The following is a 20,853-nucleotide window of genomic DNA, read 5'->3' on the forward strand; positions in this document are numbered from 1 at the left end:
CTAACACACTTTCCTTAAAAAGTTCATGGAAAAATTATTGCATCAAAACAAACTTGTATTTTAATTCCATTTTCCCACAGACTTTTATAAAAGTTTATTTACTTATTCCATGCACAAGAGAGAAAGAGATTTAGTTCCCCTACAGGGTGCCACAAAGCACCCCCAGCCTCAGCCAGCCCTGGGTCACAGGTATACATGTGCCTACAGTATAAGGAGCAGTCTCTTTCCTTGAACTGGCAACCTTCCCATGTGGGTCTGCCCTGCAGGGCATTGCACTACCACTCAGTTCCTATCCACAAATTTTCTGAAGTCCCCTTGTATGCTGGGAATAATCAGATATGCTTTTCCTATTATACCATATATATGAAGATATTATATCCTAATTAGATACTGTAAAATGTATAACACTACCCTTTTTTCTAAACAGAACTATAATTTAACTTAAAATATATCAGAAAAGGGACCAGCAGGTGGCATGGAGGTTAAGGCGCTGGACACTCCCACATGGCCAACTGGGGTTCGAGTCCTGAATGTGGGGGCTTGCTTTCTCACTTCCTCTCTCTCTCACTCTCACCCTCTGTCTCTCTCTGGTCAAATTAAAAAATAAATGAATGATTAAATAAAGAATAAAATAAATAATTATTTAAAAAATATATCAGAAAAAATTTATAAACAAAGAAGTTCAGAGTTTACTGTAGATACAATAAAACTTCTTTTATCAGGAAATAAACCACAATCAAACACGTATCTTAATTTAGAAGTATATACAGAAGGTTTAATACTGTTTTCTATTATATTTCTATTTCTAGTTATATATTTCTATTATATTCAAAAGTAGGTTATAATAGTAAGGGCAGGGTGGAGTTCTACAATATAAATTCCATTTCTTCCTTTTCTTTTGCTAGGCTTGATTTAGGACATATTTGAAGAGGACATAAAAATTATTATTTTTTAAGGTTTTTCTCATAGGGCATGTGTGCTCACTGGAGACAGAGACAGTGAGGGGGAAAATAAGAAATCACCCTCTTTGGAGGATGGCTATACTGCACTTGGTGTGATTTTCAAGCTACCAGGTCTGGGACTTGAACCATGGTCGGCTATGTAGGAGTCCAGCACCTTAACCACTACACCACCTGCTGGCCCTAAAGACATTATTTTTTTAAGTCAAGATAAAAAGATGTTTCTAGGGTCAGCAATGGCGTAGTGGTTAGTTGGCTGGATCCTACATGGACCACTATGCTGTTTTAACTCCTGGACCCAACAGCTTGAGAACCAGACATGTCTGTGTGTGGCCAAACTCCCAACAGGAGGGAGAAATGAAGAGACCGAGACGTGACCATGCCCAATGGGAGAGGAGTGTGCGTTCTCCCTCACTCTCTCTCTCTCCCTTTGTCTTACTCTGGCAAATAATTAATAAATAAACAAGTAAATTTCTATGAAAGATAAGAGAATCATAAATTCTATTGGGTTGTCAGAAAAGTCATAATATATTTTTCAATAATATAACTACATTTACAATATATTTCTAGCAATAATGCTATTTTCATTTAGCAAGTTTAAGTCATAGTTCTAGTTCTGTGTTTGAGTACAATAACATTACTTTAAGGAATTATGGGGACTGGAAAAAAATAAGGCACTAGTTAGCTTACAGTGAAAATAGCAATAAAAGTAATGTGAATGATTTATAATACTTGTCACAAAGTTAGTTTATAATTCATAATATACTTTACATACAAAGTGTTTAAAGACTGTTTCTGTGAATCGTTATATCAGAGCTAAGTCAATCATGGGAACCAGCAGTTGGTGTAATGGCTATGTCGCTGGACTCCCACGTGGTCGACCGCGGTTCGCGTCCCGGACCCAGTGGCTTAAAACTCATGCCAGGCACGTGTGCATGCATGCCCAAGATCCCGAGAGGAGAATGGAGGAGAAAGGATTGCAGTGTGACCATCCCAACTGGGGGGGGATTTCTCGCTTTCTGTCTCTCTGTCTCTCTCTGTCTGTCTGGCGAGCGCACGCGCCTTATAGCCCTATAGCCAAAAACCTCTCAAAAAAAAGCTAAGTCAATCATACAATAATTCAAAGACATAAATAACATCTTAATTATTTTCAAACTAGGCTGACCAAAAAAGCTTCTATAGTAACTAGTCAATAAAGGTCAGGCAGTAATTTTTTTTTTTTATCTCCAACTATTTTTTTAAAAATAAAAAAGAAAATATACATATACATATAATATGTACATGTGTATTTATAATATATATTTATAGACATATTTATTTACACACATATGTACACACATGCATGTGAGTATCCAAAATACAATTAACACATTTTTTTAAATGGCATTTAATTTTTTACTCATACAATCAAATACAGAAACAAGAGTTCTACAACTCTTGCCGAAACAAAAAGAATTTTTATTAAAGGATGACTGCTCAGTGATGTAACCACTGGCTGTACAGGATATGTAAAACAAATAGATTATTATATTTACATGAGCAAATTTTTAATTTCCGACTAAATTAAAGAAGCCATTTGTGTCATTACAGAGAATGGAAGGTAACACTAATTAAAACAGGGTATCTTTATATAATTTGGTCTGTGTATAATATATAAACATAAGCACACACATACATAGAAATTTTCTGAAGGGTATCAATAAGCTAAATCCAATATTTACTCACTTATTTATGTTTCATGTTAAAAAAAAAAAATGAACCCATGTTAACGTCTTTACTTCCAAGAATCTCTATGCAAAAGAAATGTAAAAGCTTTTTAAACAACTTAAGGAATACTTGCAGATTTTTAAACTATTATAAAGTTGTCATTAAAGACAATAATTTATAGAGGTTTGTGAATTTAAACATTCCTGTTTTCTCCATTTTTATTACCTCCCTAATTAACTTCCTTTATAATATTTCTGTTACTATTTGTAATAAATACTTTAATTATCATGTGCTATGGTAGATTTAATTACATGAATTCTGATTTATCATACAACTTATTACTAAAAGCTCTTGAATATTCACCTGCTTCTCACTGACAGTCCGACATTCTTTACAAACAATCTGGTTAACGATGGTTCCGTGGTATAGATGGTTGATGAGGTCATGGCCGGAGGTCCCCACTAAAGAAGTTTCCAAAGCACTGAAGAGAATTCGATTCAGTTCCTGCACATCATGTTGCCTCAATTCCTATAAAAAACAAGAACCTTTTAAAATTAAAAAAAAAAAAAATGTGTACTTTTTGGGCCAACAGTTGGCATGGAGGTTAAGGTGCTAGATCCCACATGGCCGACTCCTTGGTTTGAGTCCCAGACCGAGCAGCTTGAAAAATGTGCCAGACACGTGCGCATGTGTGTCCAAAATCCCGAGAGGAGACTAAAGGAGAAGGGACTGTGGTGTGGTCATCCCCCTGGGGGGTGATTTATCACTTTCCCTCTTTCTCTGTCTCTCTCCAGGGAGTGCATGTACCCTGCAGCAAAAATATAAAACAAAACAAAACAAAACAAAATTAATTGCCAGAGGGCATGTGCACTCACCAGAGAAAGACACACAGAGAGAGAAAAAGCAATCCCTATGTGACATGGTCACACCACAACCGCTTCTCCTCCATTTCCCCATCTCGTCTAGATTGGCACGCACATGTACCTGGCATGTTCTTCAGGTCACCAGAGCCGGGAATCAAATTGTGTGGTCAGCCATGTAGGATTTGGCTCCCTTAACCACTAGGCCATGGAGCTGGCTTCAAACAAATAGCTTCTAAATGTAATTTTATACTTTATAAATTTTTTCAGGTTGATTTTAAAATGATATTAGTTAATAAAAACAGAAGATACTACTGAGTGATCCAAAGATCCACTTTGATCAGGTAAAAGACTACCAAGCAAAATAAGCCGAGAGCAGGTGAAGTAATCATTACCTATCTTTTTCTTTCTCTCTTAAAGAATTCTCACTGTGTCACAATCCTGCCTCTGCCTGTATAGCTTGGACTACACATGCAGGCTCCTACCCTTTGCCTGATCCCCACCCACTTTGATTTATATGGCACTATAAAATGAAAGCACAGTACAATGTGCACTCACTCTACACCTGCAAAGTACATTTACCCCACACAGGTGGGGTGCCACACAGGTGGCCTGGCACAGGAAGGAGGGGGAGGAAAGAGCAGCAGGTGCACACCAGCCTGGAGGCCCTGGCAATGTCTGCGCAGGGTCAGCTGTCTCATTTGTGTATGTTGAGCGATTGGTAAGCAGTCTGAACTGACCACATTAAAAGAGACTGGAAGTAGGGACCAGCAGTTAGCGTAATGGCTATGTCGCTGGACTCCCACGTAGTGGACTGCGGTTCACGTCCTGGACCCGGTGGCTTAAAGCTCATGCCGGGCACGTGTGCATGCGTGCGTGCGTGCGTGCCCAAGATGGAGGAGAAGGGATTGCCGCGTGGCCATCCCCCCTGGGGGGTGATTTCTCGCTTTCTGTCTCTCTGTCTCTCTCTGTCTGTCTGGCGAACGCACACGCCCTATAGCAAAAGCCTCTCCAAAAAGAAAAAAAGAAAGAGACTAGAAGCTATTGTTTTGTAATATGAACCAATTATCAATAAAACAAGATGGGCGATGTGCTGCTAAGAAACACTGCTGATGGAACCCAGTTTAACCACTGTGAGGCAGGCAGCTGTGTGTGTGAGCTACTCCTTAAGAGCAATTTGAACCAAAGCCCAGGGATGGAGGATGGGAAAGTGAGGTCATGGGACCCAGGGAGAGCTGGGCTAGAAGGAGGGGGCCAGTGCCTCTGAGAGCCCAACCACCCAAAAGCAGAGACATCTCTTCTGAACACGGCACACGGATGCCACTGGCAACTTCGACAAGTGGAGGAGACAGAGGGACAAATGGTGGGCACAGGAGTGAAGGCAGTGAGGGAAGATGATTTAAAAATTTTTTCTGTGAAGAACAGCAAATAAAGTTGATGAAAACTAGAACGCGACGTAGGACTTGCAATCTTTCTCTTGTCTTTTAAAATGCAGGCACTAAGGCCAAATGCGATGCCTGTAATCCCAGTGACTCCAGGAGGCTGAGGCAGGAGGACCGTGACACAGTGAGATCCTGTCTTTCAATAAAACAAACCCAAAACAAAAGAACCAAGACTCCAGAGGATGCAAATGTCAACCTGTCCTCCACCATTGGTACTGACTGGTCAGAAAGCCTATGGGAGCTTCAAGCTCTATTCTAAACAGTGCTACGTTCGGCAAAGGTGCCTGACCCTCTTTCTACTACTGCAGGGTCAGTCCTAGAGGGTTTCTGACAAGATTTTATCCAGAAAAATACAATAAAAGAGAAAAAAGTTTTTCATGGATTTAAGAAATATCAACCAGCAACTTAGTGGAAGCTCAATATCAAAAACAGAGGGAGGCCCAAAGGTGGTAGTGCATGCTGGATGCTGCTGCTCAGCAGGCTGAGGCCCTGTGAGAGGCCTGGGTTCGACTCCCAGACCCACCGGGGAGAGCTGCATGTGGTGGTGCACTCCTGTAGTCTCAGCTACTTGAAAGGCCGAGGCCCAAGGCAGCACGTGAGGCCCTGTCTGAAAGAGCTGGGCATGGTGCCACATACATGCGGTTCCAGCTGCTAGGGACACTGAGGCAGGGCAACTGTGACCTGACGAGACTGTCTAAAATGAATACCCCACACGCGCAAACACACACATAAAAACTACAACTGATGACTAGATTTAAAAACCACGAGCCCAGCTGCTGCAGCACAGCCATAATGCAAGTGCCCTGTAAGGCTGGTAGGCTCTGGGTTCAGATCCCTGGATCGACTTGAAAATCATGTATGCAGGCAAACAAGATCCTAAAAGCTGGGAGGTCGGGGAGGGGGTCACAACAATGTTGAGGCCCTGTTGAGGGTGCTTCTCTCTGGCATGTGCCATATGCAGATTTTAAAAATGCTATCACCTTAAAAATAACAAAATATGGCATGCCCATCCAATATTGTTCGGCAATACGAAAGATGAAGTACTGACACACATTACGACAGGAATGAACCTCGGCAACACCACATGAAGGGAAAGAAGCCAGTTACGAAAGATTGGACGTGATCTGATCCCCCATCTAAGAAATGTCCACAACTGGCAGGTCCACGTAGACTACCGGTGTCAGGGGTGAGGGGTGGGGGTGCTGAGTGTCTGCTGTTGAATAAGGGGATTCTTTTCAGGGTGGTGAAAATGTTTTCAAATTGATTGTCATGATACTTACACAACTCTGGGAATATACAATCCTCCCCCTTGAACTATATCCTTTAAAAGAGTGAATTTTGGGGGATGGTAAGTGGCGTGGTGGTTAAGGTGCTGGATTCCCATATAGCTGACCATGGTTCGAGTCCTGGACCTGGAGGCTTGCTTTCTCACTCTCCCACTCTCTCTCTCTCTCTCTCTGATCTCTTTCTCTGTGTCTCTCTCTAATCAAATTGAAGAATAATAAATGAATAAAATTAAATAAATAGTGGTATGAAAATTATGTCTCAATAGAATAGCTATTCTTTTAAAAGTGTAAGAAAAAGGAATTAATCCTTAGTACCAGTCCAACACCAAAAATTTAACATACCTATTCAGCCCATATTACTTTAAAGTCCAAGGCCGACCTCTTGAATCAGTCACCTAGTTAAGGCATATTCCTGGTTAGACACGCTCACCAAAGGCAGCACACCATCACTGCCATCACGCTGCTGTGAGGCCTGTGACTGTCTCCTACACCCATGCCCAGCACATCACCTGCTCCATAAACCTGCAGACCTGGACTTGCTTGAACTGTGTAGCTAACGCTCAGCCATGTCGACAACAAGCACTCTTACTGGTTCCAGACAAACGCATGGTGTTTGCATATCATGGAAGACCTTTTAGGAGCTCACACAGAATGACGAGAGAAAGCTCAGACACAGTAGGACATGGGAAGAAAGGAGAGCCAGGAGAAAGGCCAGAGAAACCAAAAGATCCACAAGAATGGTCTCACTGTTTGGAGTGAAACAAATGTTCATATCAGAAGACTCGGATTCAAACACAAAGCTAGTCACAAAGAGAGAGTGTTTAAAAACTATTTACCATTTAGCTTACCCATTACTGCTAGTCAAAGACTAAAGATCTGATTGGCAGTGTACTATACCAATGGTAAGTGATATCTGTGTAACCAGTATTGCACGTCAGCTGGCCTACCTAGAGATTCTTAGGGTACGAACTAGGAAAATCAACTCTGTGCTTCTCCCTGCACTAACGACCTTATCAATCCCAAACCACAGCCATTCATAAAATCCCGTATACGGCGAGTGTCTAAAAGATGTATTTCTGCCTTATAGCTACTTAATGTGAGAAAGACACATTCAAACAATATGCTGAGGTCCTAGGACAAAAGTGAAAGGAAATGTGACGACGGAAATGGCCTTTCTTTCTCCACCACTGGTAACCGTCCTGAGGGAAGCTGGCCCTCGTACCTCATCGCTGGTCCACCCGAAGCTGTCGGTGAGGTCTGTAGTGGTTGCAGCTTCCTGGTCTAAGAGCAGAAGCTGAGCAAACAAGCGCTGTAACTGCAAAGGTATGATTCGAACCTGCAAAGAGAGAAATGCATTTCCAAATTAACTCTTGGAAAAGAACTGTGTACTAGATTTCTCTCTCTTCTAGTTCATTCAGGAGAAAGTTTATAAAAATCTTATAGAGAGAACTAATTCAGAGTCTGTTCTCTGCACATTCTGTTCCAATCCAAAAGGTTCAATAGTTATCTGAAGTTGATGTACATAGGTATTAAAACTCACACGGGACCTAGTATTTTAAACTACCCAGTTAATCACAGACCGACACTGAATCTTCAATAGTTCACTCTTTCTCTAAAATAATTCTGCTACAGATGCATTTCCTCTGCAGGAATTTTCCCTGGCACACGTATCTCACCCTGTAGTTCTAACAAGGGGCTACTCGTATGCCACTTCACTTTCTGCTGGCTCCCAGCCCACTTCTGCCTTACTTGATGGGTGAGACCTGGGGTGGATTTAGCAATGCCATTTAGAGTCTGGTCTGCAGGTCAGACTTTGCAGGACTGGAAGGAGAATACGCACTTGGAAACTTTTATATCAATGTGACATTCCCATGCATTTTCATTACATACTGAAAAGTAGTGATTTGTAATGCACTGGGATTTAAAAAAAAATACATAAAAAATAGTCTTTGGCTACCCAGGTAATCTGAGCCACACTGGGCTGGTCATCAGACTCCTACTGAGAAGTACAGACTGGACCAAGAGGTGGTGGTGCCCAGGCAGTAATGCAGCACCCTGCAAGGGAGCCACATGGGAAGGCCCTGGTCCACATTCGGAGGTCGCCCTCGATTCATGGGGTGGCATACCCACAGTCCTGTCTGAGGTTGGGGTGGACTGCAGTGTGGAACCCCAGTGGGGTAGGCTGCCTCTGTCCCTCTCTCTCTTTCTCTGTCACTTTCTCTCAAATGGAAGAAATAAAATAAACTTAAAAAAGAAGAAAGAAGAGTTGGGTCTAAAAGTGATGAGAAATTTCTAAATGATTTTTAAGTAGAGAAGAACATGATTAGCTCTACCCTTAAAATTTCACCATAGAAACATGCAAAATAGGAAACCAATTCCTTATTCAATTTATTTCCAGAGTACCAAAGAGAAAGAATACAGATTCTAATTTTTTTATATTATTGCAAATAGGTGCACTAACTAGATCTTGTTGGTAGGCTAGGGTGGACAATTTTTAAGTATCTCCTTCACCAGAATCAACATAGAGAGTGAGATATGTTTGTAAATTAATACCAGGATTATATCTAGAAAAGTAATTATTGTTTTTGGAAGGAAAATTCTATTACTAATCAAGTATAGGTCAATTTACTTTCTGAAAATAAACACATCAAAAATTAATAAAATTACTGTTTCCTGTGCCTAAGGAACTTAATTCCTTCCTTTTAAGGCATTTCCTCAGTGCTCCAAGACACTCTGACAAACCATAGATTTGATACCTTTGCGTCGGGCTTATCCTTGTCCTCTAAAGAACCAAGCTCTTCCGGACCAAGAGAAAATAAAGCTTCTAAACAAAAAAGTAAAAGCAGAGATGTAAATGATAATATTTTCTTTTAGAAAATTGTTTGAGAAAGGCAAGACCACTATCAAATAAAATGGCTAACAATTCAGAAAGACGACTGCCAATATTGACACCCTTCCTTTACGCGTTTTACTTTCTTGTAACATGGTTAGCCACTGACTGGAGGACACAGTGGTGTGCTAGTTTCAGAACGGAAGCTCTATGAAGGGAAAATCGCCTTTAGTTTATGCACAGTAGAAACCTCTGCTGATCTCCCAGTCTGTGGTGACTGTCCACTGTCCACGATACGGTTCTCCTTTGTCACAGGAAGAACTTAGAGTAGTGTTGCCAGGGTACAATCTCATGTGACAGGTGAGGGACCACATTTTACTCTGAGAATGTGCCCTTCCTTTTTGGGGGTAGGGGTATGCAAATGTCTGTGTTGAGGGTAATAACAGATGATAGCGGCATTACTTGGAAAAAAAAGAAAGTAAGTGGGCAATCCTGGGCCTCTCTAGAGTTCCTTTACAGCCCAACCTGTAGGTATGTCACCAACAGTGCATATCTGAACTCCTTTAAGAAGTCTGTTATCTGGGGCTGGCAGGTGGTGTGGTGGTTAAGGGTGTTGGACTCCCACATGACCGACCACAGTTTGAGTCCTTGGACCTGGCAACTTGCTTTTTCACTTTCTCTCTCTTGTTCTGTCTCTCTCTGGTTAAATTAAAATAAATAAATAAAGTTAAAATAATTCTTTTTTAAAAAGTCTGTATCTAAGCCTAAGCAGAAATGCCTACTGGGAAACTGTGATGTACTCGAAGAGATAGGACGGGCTGGGTGTGACTCCTTACAGAAAACCATTGTTGCTTTAGTGACTGCCGTTACGAATAAAAATAAACTATGGGATCAACCAGGGCCATAGTGGTGAAGGTGGCTGGATCCTACATGGCTGACTACATGGTTCAAGTCTCAGACCTGGCAGCTTGTAAAAGACATGGGGTCGTGGGGGAAAGGAGGAGGAGAAAGCAGGAGGCATGGTGGTTAAGCGCGATAGACTCCCACATGGCTGACCACGGTTCATGTCCTGGACCTGGTGACTTGCTTTCTCGTCTTCTCTCCCTCCCCTTCTCTGGCCAAATTTAAATAAATAAAACTTAAAACAATTATAAATAAAAAAAAAAACACTGGGTGCATATGCATATGTGCACAAAATCCCAAGAGAATGGACAAGGGACTGCAGTGTGGCCATTCCCCATGAAGAGTGCTTTCTCTTTCCTTCTCTCTCAGGTGAGCACACATCCCCTATAGCAAACTAAAAAAACAAAGTACACACCTACAGATTAAAGCATAAAAACCACACAAGGATTTTTACAGATATTATTCTCAGCTACACTGAGTCTGAACAGGGTACGATGGAACCTGATCTAAACCTATGCCTTAAAATACTGTCCCAAATAGCTCCAGAATTGTCCTCCCCATGCATTCTCTGCCAGTTCTTACCCTTCCTAAATGACTTTTCCCTTTCACCCAGCACGCTGCACACCAAGATGTGAAACCCATACTTGGCCAGTCGCAAGAAGCTGCCTGGTGGTTCTCTCCATGGCCTGACCCACTCCCTCATTTTCTTCCTCGGTCTGGCTTTGAAGCCACTGATCTTCTTCAAGGTGCACTTTAATTATATTAAGATCGGGAAGTTTTAACCCTCTTAGGAATCTGCTTGTTTAAGGCACATGCGCTCGCCAGACAAACAGCAAGCGAGAAATCACCCCCCAGCAGGATTTCTTCACAGCAATCCCTTCTCCTCCATTCTCCTCTTGGGATCTTGGGCATGCACGCACACGCACCCGGCGTGAGTTTAAAGCACCAGGTCTGGGACTCGAACTGCCGTCAACTACATGGGAGTCCAGCGACATAACCATTACAACAACTGCTGGTCCTGCTGCTGAAAATGTCTAATGGTGGAATTACTGACTGCATCAGGGAAATATTTCTATGCAGGTGACGGAATCAAGGACAAAAAGCACTACTCTCAAATCCCACATGCAGACTAGTCCCTTAGAATGACTCTGAGAAAGGGACAAATATCTACTACACCTCTGGAGGTAGGAAGTCTTTTTTTTTTTTTTTTTTTTAAAGATGTGATGAATTTGGTGGTGTGGGAAGGGGAATGTGGCAAACCAGGTGGAGAATGAGTCAGGCTGTCTAGCCTCAGAATAAGGAGACTGTGGGGAGCTAAGCTAGAGTCACGTAACCCTAAGGGACACCATCAGAGCCATGTGAAGGCAAAGTAGAGACACTAAAATCCTAGGCAGAGCTGGTTTGCAGATGGGAATGGGATAAGCATGTGGAGAGAAACAGGGGCAAGAAATCAAGGGTCCACAGAGATCAAGCTGACATCCATAATAACTGATTTCTGAGTGTATCCATTATATTCTTAAACTCTTCCCACACCTTTTAAATTTGCTAGAGGGTGTGAGCACTTGTTAGAGAGACAGAGAAGAGAAAGCAGGAAAGCACTCCCTATGGGGAATGGTTATGCTGCAATCTCTTCTCTATGTTTCCTCTTGGGATTCTGGGCACACACTTACACATGCACCTGGTGTGTTTTTCATGCCACCTATCAGAGACCTGAATTATGTAGACCATGTGGGATCCAGTTGCCTTAACTGCAGTGCCATTGGCTGGCCCAAACTCCCTTTTTAATTTGAGTGGATTTCTATTCCTTGCCATCCCTTATCTAGAAGCCCTAGGTCTTTGCAAGCCAGCAGATGGTAGGGTGGTTAAGGTGCTGGATTCCACACAGCCAATACCATGGTTTGAGTCCTGGGCTCTATGGGTTAAAAACTCATGCTGTATATGTGTGCGTGCATGCCCGAAATCCAAAGAACAGAATGGAGAAGAAGGGATTATGGCATGGCCAACCCCCTGGGAGGTGATTTCTCACTTTCTCTCTGTTTCTTTCCAATGAGCACAATCAACCTATTGCAAAAACTTAAAACAAAAAAGAAAAGGTATATATGTTACGCTACATTCCCAGCAGGGTCTAGGACAGACAGTATCCATTAACCAAGCAGACTGCTATTCCTATAATGAATGTGTGAACATTTACACAAGTGAGATAATTAAAATATTATAAATCACCTCACACCAGGACAGGTCCTGAGACTATACAATTTCAAGTCAAATCAGACAGAGTCAGGCTTTTCTGGGTTTCAGATATGCAATGAATAATCGTGGATCCTTGTAAGCTACATAACATCCCTCTCCACTCTAAAAAGTCAGGATATAATAGTTTGTGTAATTGTGACTTAAGTGTTGGTTATTTTGGAGAAATTTTAAAACTCAAAAATACAAATAATGTAACAACATGAAGGTTGGAACTATAACAGAATTCTTTATGTTGTATTTTAAATGATAGGAATTAGAAATGTACTGTATTGCCTTATTTTTTTTTTGTTTAGTAAACATTAGTCATATAGAATATATTTAAGATAATTTAAGCTTCACATTTGTCTGCAAAGAGAATTACCAATTTATGCCTTATATTTGCAATAATAAACACATACTGTGGGATACAGCTTTCAGATTTATCTGTTTTTGATTTTGCATAAGTAATTATATATAAAGATGATGGCACTCATTACAAATCAAATGTATGTAGCATACCTCTGAATTCAGGTGTGAAATGAAGCGTCTGAAGAAGGGAATTGAGGTAACAGGTTCCACCCTGATTTCTGATTCCGCTTAAATTGGTGAATTCTCTAGGAGCAGGTGGCTCCAAACCATTAATCTTTAATCTCTCCCCTCTTCCATACTGATTATTTGACACACTGGAATAATCCTCTTCAAATAAGTCCCCAAACATTGTGCAACTAAAAATGACCCTTAAAAAAACATGACATGTTATATAAATGCTTTTTTATTTTTAAAATAAATTCCTCCCAAATCTCCTTACACTTGGGAATATCTATTTTTAAAAATGTTTCTTAGAAAGTATTATATTATAGTAGTTTGGGTTTGGAAGGTAGCAGAACCTACAAGGATCTTAATTACCTATGTGACCTTCAGCAAATTACTTAAGCTGTTTCTTACATGTAAAGTGGGAAGCCAGCTGTCCCCTAGGGTTATTTAAACAGTCCAAGGAGGACCTGAGAGATGGTCCAATCCTCAGCACCCCCATTAGTCTGAAATACGCAGCATTGCCCGAGTTCCCAAGCTCCAAAAGCGGGGTGGGAGGGGGGGGTGGGAGCACTGGGGTACACTAGAAGAGGATGGTGATGCAACCAGACGCTGTGGAGGCTGCTCCTATCTCCCCTTCCCACTTCTCCTTCTAGCGCTGGAACTCACTCTAACTTGAATAAAGAAAGAAAAAAGAATTTTAAAAGTTTTAAATAGTCAAATCACATACTAAAAGAGGGGCACTTAATAATAAATGACAGCTATAGGGCATATTTAAATAGCTAATGAAAAAAGAAAGAAAACTTATCACCACGCCCAAACCACTGCTGGGGTAGCAAAGCCAATCCCAGATGCGAGGGTTGACAGCAGCCTCGGGACCAACACCCACTCACTGAAATCTCTGCTTCTCGGGCCCCTCGGCACCTTGCACCACGTTATGACATTTAAATGAACTGAACTGTTCAAATCAATCTGCTTTATGGCAGTTCGGTTCGTTATCCAAAAGCTGGAGAGTTAGGAGGAAGTTCAATGGGGAAAAATCTCTGCGATTGAGAACGAGCCAAAAGGGCCATGTGTCGCTGACCCAAACTTTAACCCTGGGACCTAGGTGACCTGCTCGAGGTTTCACATCGAGTGTGGTGGAAGGTCACGTGGAGATGAGAAATGTAAAGCGTCTAGAAGTTTCTAAGTGGCAGGAAGGGCGGAAAATCAAGTATTTTCCCTTTCCACTCGGAAGAAAGGCACAAAAAGTGGAACTCGAAATCTGGCCCCGAGCTCGTCGCCTGGATTCGCGTCTTCCCCTTCCTCGGCTGAGGCCGTCCTCCAGCCCACCGGGCCACCACCACAGGCCAGAGGGGGGCCGCAGGAAGTCCCCGCGGCCGGAAACCGCGGCCCCGACGCCAGCACAGCGCCGCGACCCCGGCGGGCCTGGCTCCGCTCGCCTTGCCCTTCTCGGGCCGTGCCGCCAACACTGGCCCTAACTTTCCACGTCCCTCCCGGAATCCCCGCCGCCGGCCCCACTTACTGCCTAAAGCCCAGACCCCAGCCCCGGCCAGAACACGAAGCGAACAAACCCGCCCCAACTGGGCGCCGCCATGTTGGCGAGGGCGGGTCCCCGCAGAGCAATTTATGGGACGCGGACTACGCCTCCCAGGGTGCCCCGCGGGAGCGCCGGCCGCGCGCGGAGCCTTCTGGGCAATGTAGTTCCTGGTTGGAGAGGCTGGGAGCGGGCGTGCGGGGCTGCGCTGCCTACCCCGTGCGCTGGAGGGTTCTGTGTGCGCTCTGGCGCCGGCCGCTCGGTTCCTACGTTAACTTTCTGGTTATTGCTGTCCCCAGTCCGCACTGGCTGCGGAGGGGTACGCGGAGATTTCTGTCTGCTCGCAGGACCAATGCCTTAGCTTCCTAAATCCGGGAAACACTTGTGTAGGGCTTCAGACGTGCGGAGACTTTGAAGACCTTTCCAAGTGCATCTCCAGTACAGACCCTGTGACAAGTGTCTCACACTGTCCTGAGCCTTTTCCATCCCCTCAGTGTTTATTTTGTCTCCACCAGCTGTAAGTGGCGTAGTAAGAATGCACTAAAAACATCCGTTACCCCCCTTGCCCGCCTCAGCACCTCAGTGGGCTGTTTGAACCAGCCTAGGCTCTGCTGCTGTGTCTCTGTCCCATCCGGATTCCATCCAGGAACGAATGAAGGCACAGAAACACATTTGATTTCAGCTAAAGATATGAGAGGTCGAGAACAGGAACCGTGATAGATAAAGGCAGGAGCCAGTGCCAGCACTAGGGGTTCACATTGGAGGCATGAGGGGGACCCCTGTGGGGGTGAGTTCAGAAGTGCTGATGGGCAGAAAACTGGGGCCTGAGAGCCAGCTAGGGAAAGCACAGGAAGCGATGGTAGGGATGACCTGTCCTTGGTCCCCATTAGTCTTCGCTAGGCCACAGTGCTGCCCTCAGTGGCCTGGTCTTGGTGACTGTCCTCCCCAGTTCCATGACATTCTTTATTCTCTTTCTGCCCTTCCACTGCTTCTCTTTGGCCTGTTGTGCTCTATCTACTCCTTCCTAATGGCAGATATTCCCTGAGGATGGTGGCTACTGGGAGGTCAGTTCCACGGGAACACAGGCGTTCCCTGTTCACAGCTGTGGCCCTGGCAGCTTCAATAGTGCTTGGGTCATTACAGAATCTTTTTGTTTTTCTCTGTAGAATTCATGCACTAGCCAGATGCGTACAGAGACAGAAAGTGAGAAGGCACCCTCCAGAGGGGATTACCTCCCACAATGCCTTCTCCTCCATTCTCCTCTCAGGATTGTGTGTGTGCGCGCGCACACACACACACACACACACACACACCTGGTGTGTTTCTCAAGCTTTGGGATCTGGGACTCCAGCTGAGTAGTTAGCCATGTTGGATGTAGCTGCCCCTACCACCGCCCCACCTGCTGGCCCCGCATTACAGGATCTTAATAGATATTTACTGAATGCACAAATAGCCTCCTATCATCAGCATCCTTCCCCTCACCCAGGATCAGGATTCGGAGCTGTAGTTATACTGGAAATTTGCCTTTTGTCCATGAATCCAACTATAATCATTATACTCGAAGTTTGCTTGGGTAGTGCTGCTCCCATCTCCATGGCCTTCTCCTCTTCCGTCAGATCTTCATGCAGCCTTACCTGCACCGGATGGCAGCCTTCTAACACTCCCGTGTTATCCATCCCGTCCTGCACATCACTATGCCATCCACCCGAGGGGCACCCTGCGCTCAAGCTCCTCTACAGTGTCCTCTCCATTTTGATGGTCTTAGTCCACCCACGGTCTCAGCACACTCTTCCGGAATGTATTCTCACCTATCTTCCAGGGTGTTTCCAAGTGTGCCACGTGCCTTCCTGCTTTCGTGATTGCACCTGTGTTTTCCTCTCTGCAAAGGATGGCCATCCTCCCAGGTGCTCCCTTCGTTCCTATTCAGCATAAAAGCTGATCTCAAACTCTAACTCTTCAATAAATACTTTCCTGATGTTCCTTTCCTTCTTTTTCTTGAGAGGTTTTTGCTATAGGGTGTGTGCACTTGCCAGAAAGACAGAGACAGAGAGACAGAAAGCAAGAAATCACCCCCAGGGGGAATGGCTATGCCACAATCCCTTCTCCTCCATTCTCTTCTAGGGACCTTGGGCATGCACACACGCACACACACACACACACACACACACACACACACACACGGGGTGAGAGTATGAGTCCCGTGTTATCCATCCCGTCCTGCACATCACTATGCCATCCACCCGAGGGGCACCCTGCGCTCAAGCTCCTCTACAGTGTCCTCTCCATTTTGATGGTCTTAGTCCACCCACGGTCTCAGCACACTCTTCCGGAATGTATTCTCACCTATCTTCCAGGGTGTTTCCAAGTGTGCCACGTGCCTTCCTGCTTTCGTGATTGCACCTGTGTTTTCCTCTCTGCAAAGGATGGCCATCCTCCCAGGTGCTCCCTTCGTTCCTATTCAGCATAAAAGCTGATCTCAAACTCTAACTCTTCAATAAATACTTTCCTGATGTTCCTTTCCTTCTTTTTCTTGAGAGGTTTTTGCTATAGGGTGTGTGCACTTGCCAGAAAGACAGAGACAGAGAGACAGAAAGCAAGAAATCACCCCCAGGGGGAATGGCTATGCCACAATCCCTTCTCCTCCATTCTCTTCTAGGGACCTTGGGCATGCACACACGCGCGCACACACACACACACACACACACACACACACATCCGGTGTGAGTTTAAGCCACCGGGTCCAGGACTTGAACCACAGTTGACTACATGGGAGCCCAGCGACATAGCCATTATGCCAACTGCTGGTCCCAAGGACCTCTGCTCTTGAGAACTGATGGTGTCCTCCTCTCTAAAGCCAAGCAACTACTTGTGTGCCTGAAACTTTCTCTCCTTCCCTTCTTCCTTTCCACAAGGGTATTTTTAGCCCCTCCCACAGTCTGGCACTGGGGATATTAGGAAGAGTGAGGTGGAGATTTGGTCAACCCCTGCTTCCCACCCACCAATATGCTTCCCTCCTTCTTCCTCCTACCACCATTTTTATAGGCTGCCTATCCCCTGTCAACTCAAGGTAGCCACATGGCATAGTGCTAGCCAATGAGTAATAATGATAGTTAACGCTAGAGCTGAGTCAAAGCAGGGCCCTGTTTAAGTTAAGTGCGTCTCTACATACAGACTCATCTAATTAAATTGCCTTCAACGACTTTGTGAGGTAGGTGCTCTTAAAAGTAGAACTTGGGGACCAGCAGTTAGCATAATGGCTGTGTTGCTGGACTCCCATGTAGTCAACCGTGATTCGCATCCCGGACCCGGTGGCTTAAACTCACGCTGGGCACATGTGTGTGCGTGCCCAGGATCCTGAGAGGAGTATGAAGGAGAAGGGATTGCGGCGTGACCATCCCCCCTGGGTGGTGATTTCTCACTTTCTATCTCTGTCTCTCTCTCTCTCTGTCTGGCTAGCACACGCGCCCTATAGCAAAAACCTCTAAAAAAAAAAAAAGTAGAACTTGGGGGGCCAGCAGGTGGTGTGGTGGTTAAGGTGCTGGACTCCCACATGGCCAACCAGGGTTCAAGTCCTGGACCTGGTGGCTTACATACTCTCTCTCTCTCTCTGTTGAGCACACGTGCCCTGTAACAAACTTAAATATAATAAATAAATAAATAAATATTAATAAATATTAAAAAAAAGTAGAGCTCATTAGGTAGGACTTCTAGGAAACAATTTTAAAAGGAGACATTAGTTGTTTTGCCCTTTGCTGAATTTTTTTTTTCTTTTGGGGGAAGAGGGGTTGCCATAGGGCATGTGAACTCACCAGAGAGGAGAGACAGAGAGAGAACAGAGAGAGCAGAGAGAGGGAAAGTGGGAAATCGTTCCCCACAGGGCATGGCCATGCCACAATCCCTTGTTCTCCATACTCCTTTTGGGATCTTGGGCATGCACACATATGTGCCTGGCATGATTTTCAAGCCACTGGAATTGGGACTTGAACATGATTGGTCTTGTGGGAATCGAGCCACCTTAACTACCACAGCACCTGCTGGCCCCTACTGCAAATCCTTTTCCACCTGAGATGTAGACTTGATAGCTGGAGCCCTGGCAGCCATTGAGAATATGAGGATGCAGATGAAGCTATGAAGACCAAAGAGTCCTAGATTTCTATTGACATAGAACCACCCTGCCATCCCTGGAGTTTCTATGTTTTGACTACTGCAAGACAGAAAGTGTTTCTTCAGTGAAGCCATGGTTCGGTGGTAGTCTCTTTTGATGGTGTAGTCATAGATGAATATAGTTCCTAAGTGGGACACGAGCACTGCCCCTGAAAAGCTAAATGTAGGTAGGGAAAAGAGAAATATAAAAAATAAAAATACAGTGAGGTGAGCGTCAATAGTAGATTTTTCCTTACATGCATAACCTGTATATAAATTAAATAGCAAAATTCCAAGAAGGGGTCAGCCATGGTGATGCAGCAGTAACCCACACTCTCCCCTGTGTGAAGCCATGTGGGAGGGCCCTCGGTTTGTGTCCTGAAGTCTCCCTGTGGTCCCCAGATGTGCACCTGTGTGCTTGTGAGCTGGCCTGTTTTGAGACTAGCAGCTGGATGGCAATGTGAAGACTCTCCCCAGGGAGGTGATGATGTTTAGTGAAGGGCCTCCTTGGACTAAGGAGAAGAGACTCAGGAGGTAACATCAGGATAAAATTTTCTTATTAAAATTTAGAGCGACCAAGCCAAGAATCCATCAATGGGTGAATGGGCAAACATCATGTGGCATACACATACAGTGGAATATGACTGAGTCTTAGAAAATTCAAAACACCGGTACATGTTACAAAGTGGAGACAAAAAGACTAACACTGTATTCCACTTACACGAGGTACCTGGAATAGGCAGTCACAGAGATAAAAGTGAGAATGATGGTTTGCAGGGATGTGGGGGAGAGGAGAATGGGGAGTTCTTATTGTTGAGGACAGATTTCTATCTTCCTATGCTATGGTGCTTCTCGAGGGTCCTGGGAGAGTCATGTCTACAAACATGAATCTTGCTGTAACAGATGGTTTTGCTCTTGAGATTGTGGGCAGCTCCTCACTTCTGACCCTGCATAGCATCACCAGATACATAGCAAGGCCTTATTATCGATTAGGTTGTCGGGAAAGTCATGACATATTTTCCTAGTTTTTTCTATGCAAAAATGCATCATTGGGGCCACCAGAGTGGTGTAATGGTTACATCACTCAATTCCCACATGGCTGACCATAGTTCAAATTCTGGACCTGGCAGCTTAAATCTCACGCTGGGCATGTGTGCATGCGTGCCCAAAATCCTGAGAGGAGAATGGAGGGGAAAGGATTGCAGTGTGGTCTTTGTTTTTGTCTCTCTGTCTCTCTCTGTCCAGTGAGCACACGTGCTCTATAACGAAAATCTCTCAAAAACAAACAACAACAAAAATGCATCATGACTTTCCTGACAGCCCAGTATATTCAGGTTAAATTCAGTCTTTTCTACTGACTCCAAGTCTCTTTGAGACAGACTTGTGTGTCTAATCAATTACCAAACTAATAATTTTTAAGAGGTTTTTGCCGTAAGGTGAGTATGCTCTCTGGAGAAAGAGTGAGAGTCAGAGACACTGACAGGGAAAGTGAGAAATCACACCCTGGGGGAATGGCTATGCTCTAATCCCTTTTCCTCCATTCTCCTAGGACTTGGGCACACATGTTCACACACCTGGCCTGATTCTCAGGCCACTTGGTCAGGGAGGACAAAACTGCTACTCCATCTGCTCAACTCATTAACCTAAGAATATCTAAACCCACCAATAGCCTACAAACCTCCACTTCCAGATATTTTGCCTTTTTGGGCCAGGACAAAAAAGAGATTCATAATTTTGTCTGTGTCTCCTCCTCTCAGAAGTATTGCATCGGAGCACCCCCAAAATGCTTATGCTTTCCTGTCACTCATATTTGTGCTTAAAATAAATCATTTTAAGTATTATATTTACAGAACTAGCTATTTCCATTGACATTATAATGAGGACAGAGTTTCAGTTTGGAAAAGGAAGTGATAATGGCTTCACATTGAGAAGGTGAATATACTTACTGTCACTGAACTGCACCGTTAAAACTGGTTAAAATGGGGACCAGCAGTTAGCGTAATGGCTATGTCACTGGACTCCTAAGTAACTGACCATGGTTCGAGTCCCGGACATGGTGGCTTAAACTCACGCTGGGCGCGTGTGTGTACGTGCCCAAGATCCCGAGAGGAGAATGGAGGAGAAGGGATTGCGGCGTGATCATCCCCCCTGGGGGGTGATTTCTCGCTTTCTGTCTCTCTGTCTCTCTCTGTCTTTCTGGCAAGTGCATGTGCCCTATAGCAAAAACCTCTCCCCACCACAAAAAACATGTTAAAATGATAAATTTGGGGTTCAGCCCTGTGGTCTAATGGTTAAGAGAGTTGAATCTACATGGCAGAATGCATGCTTCAAGTTCTGAACCTGGCCGACTCGTCAGATCTGTTGAAAAACATGTGAACATATGTGGGTGTGACCAACACTTCAGCAGGGTGGAGAAATGGAGGTGG

The 20,853-nt window shown here is 44.2% G+C and overlaps 1 protein-coding gene across 6 annotated transcripts in view; it reads right to left on the bottom strand.

Moving 5' to 3' along the window:
• The window catches only part of USP40 (ubiquitin specific peptidase 40), a 102,240-nt gene extending 87,860 nt beyond the window's left edge, over window positions 1-14,380 (bottom strand). For 5 of the 6 annotated variants that reach the window (XR_001369898.2, XM_014585253.1, XM_014585252.1 and 2 more), the window contains exons 1-5: window positions 14,273-14,380; window positions 12,736-12,953; window positions 9,011-9,078; window positions 7,477-7,590; window positions 3,030-3,194 (exon numbers count right to left, since the gene is read on the bottom strand). Coding sequence is in view for 4 of the 6 variants with exons in the window: in XM_014585253.1 (XP_014440739.1) it covers window positions 3,030-3,194; window positions 7,477-7,590; window positions 9,011-9,078; window positions 12,736-12,934 (546 nt within the window). In the remaining 2 variants the exon portion in view is untranslated. Of the gene's footprint in view, window positions 1-3,029; window positions 3,195-7,476; window positions 7,591-9,010; window positions 9,079-12,735; window positions 12,954-14,272 lie in introns of those variants that run through there. The other variant, XM_027769356.1, reaches the window with a different exon arrangement.
• Window positions 14,381-20,853: the final 6,473 nt, after the last annotated feature.

The sequence above is a fragment of the Tupaia chinensis genome, unplaced genomic scaffold, assembly GCF_000334495.1.
Source record: "Tupaia chinensis unplaced genomic scaffold, TupChi_1.0 Scaffold149383_1, whole genome shotgun sequence".
NCBI classification, from domain to species: Eukaryota; Metazoa; Chordata; class Mammalia; order Scandentia; family Tupaiidae; genus Tupaia; species Tupaia belangeri.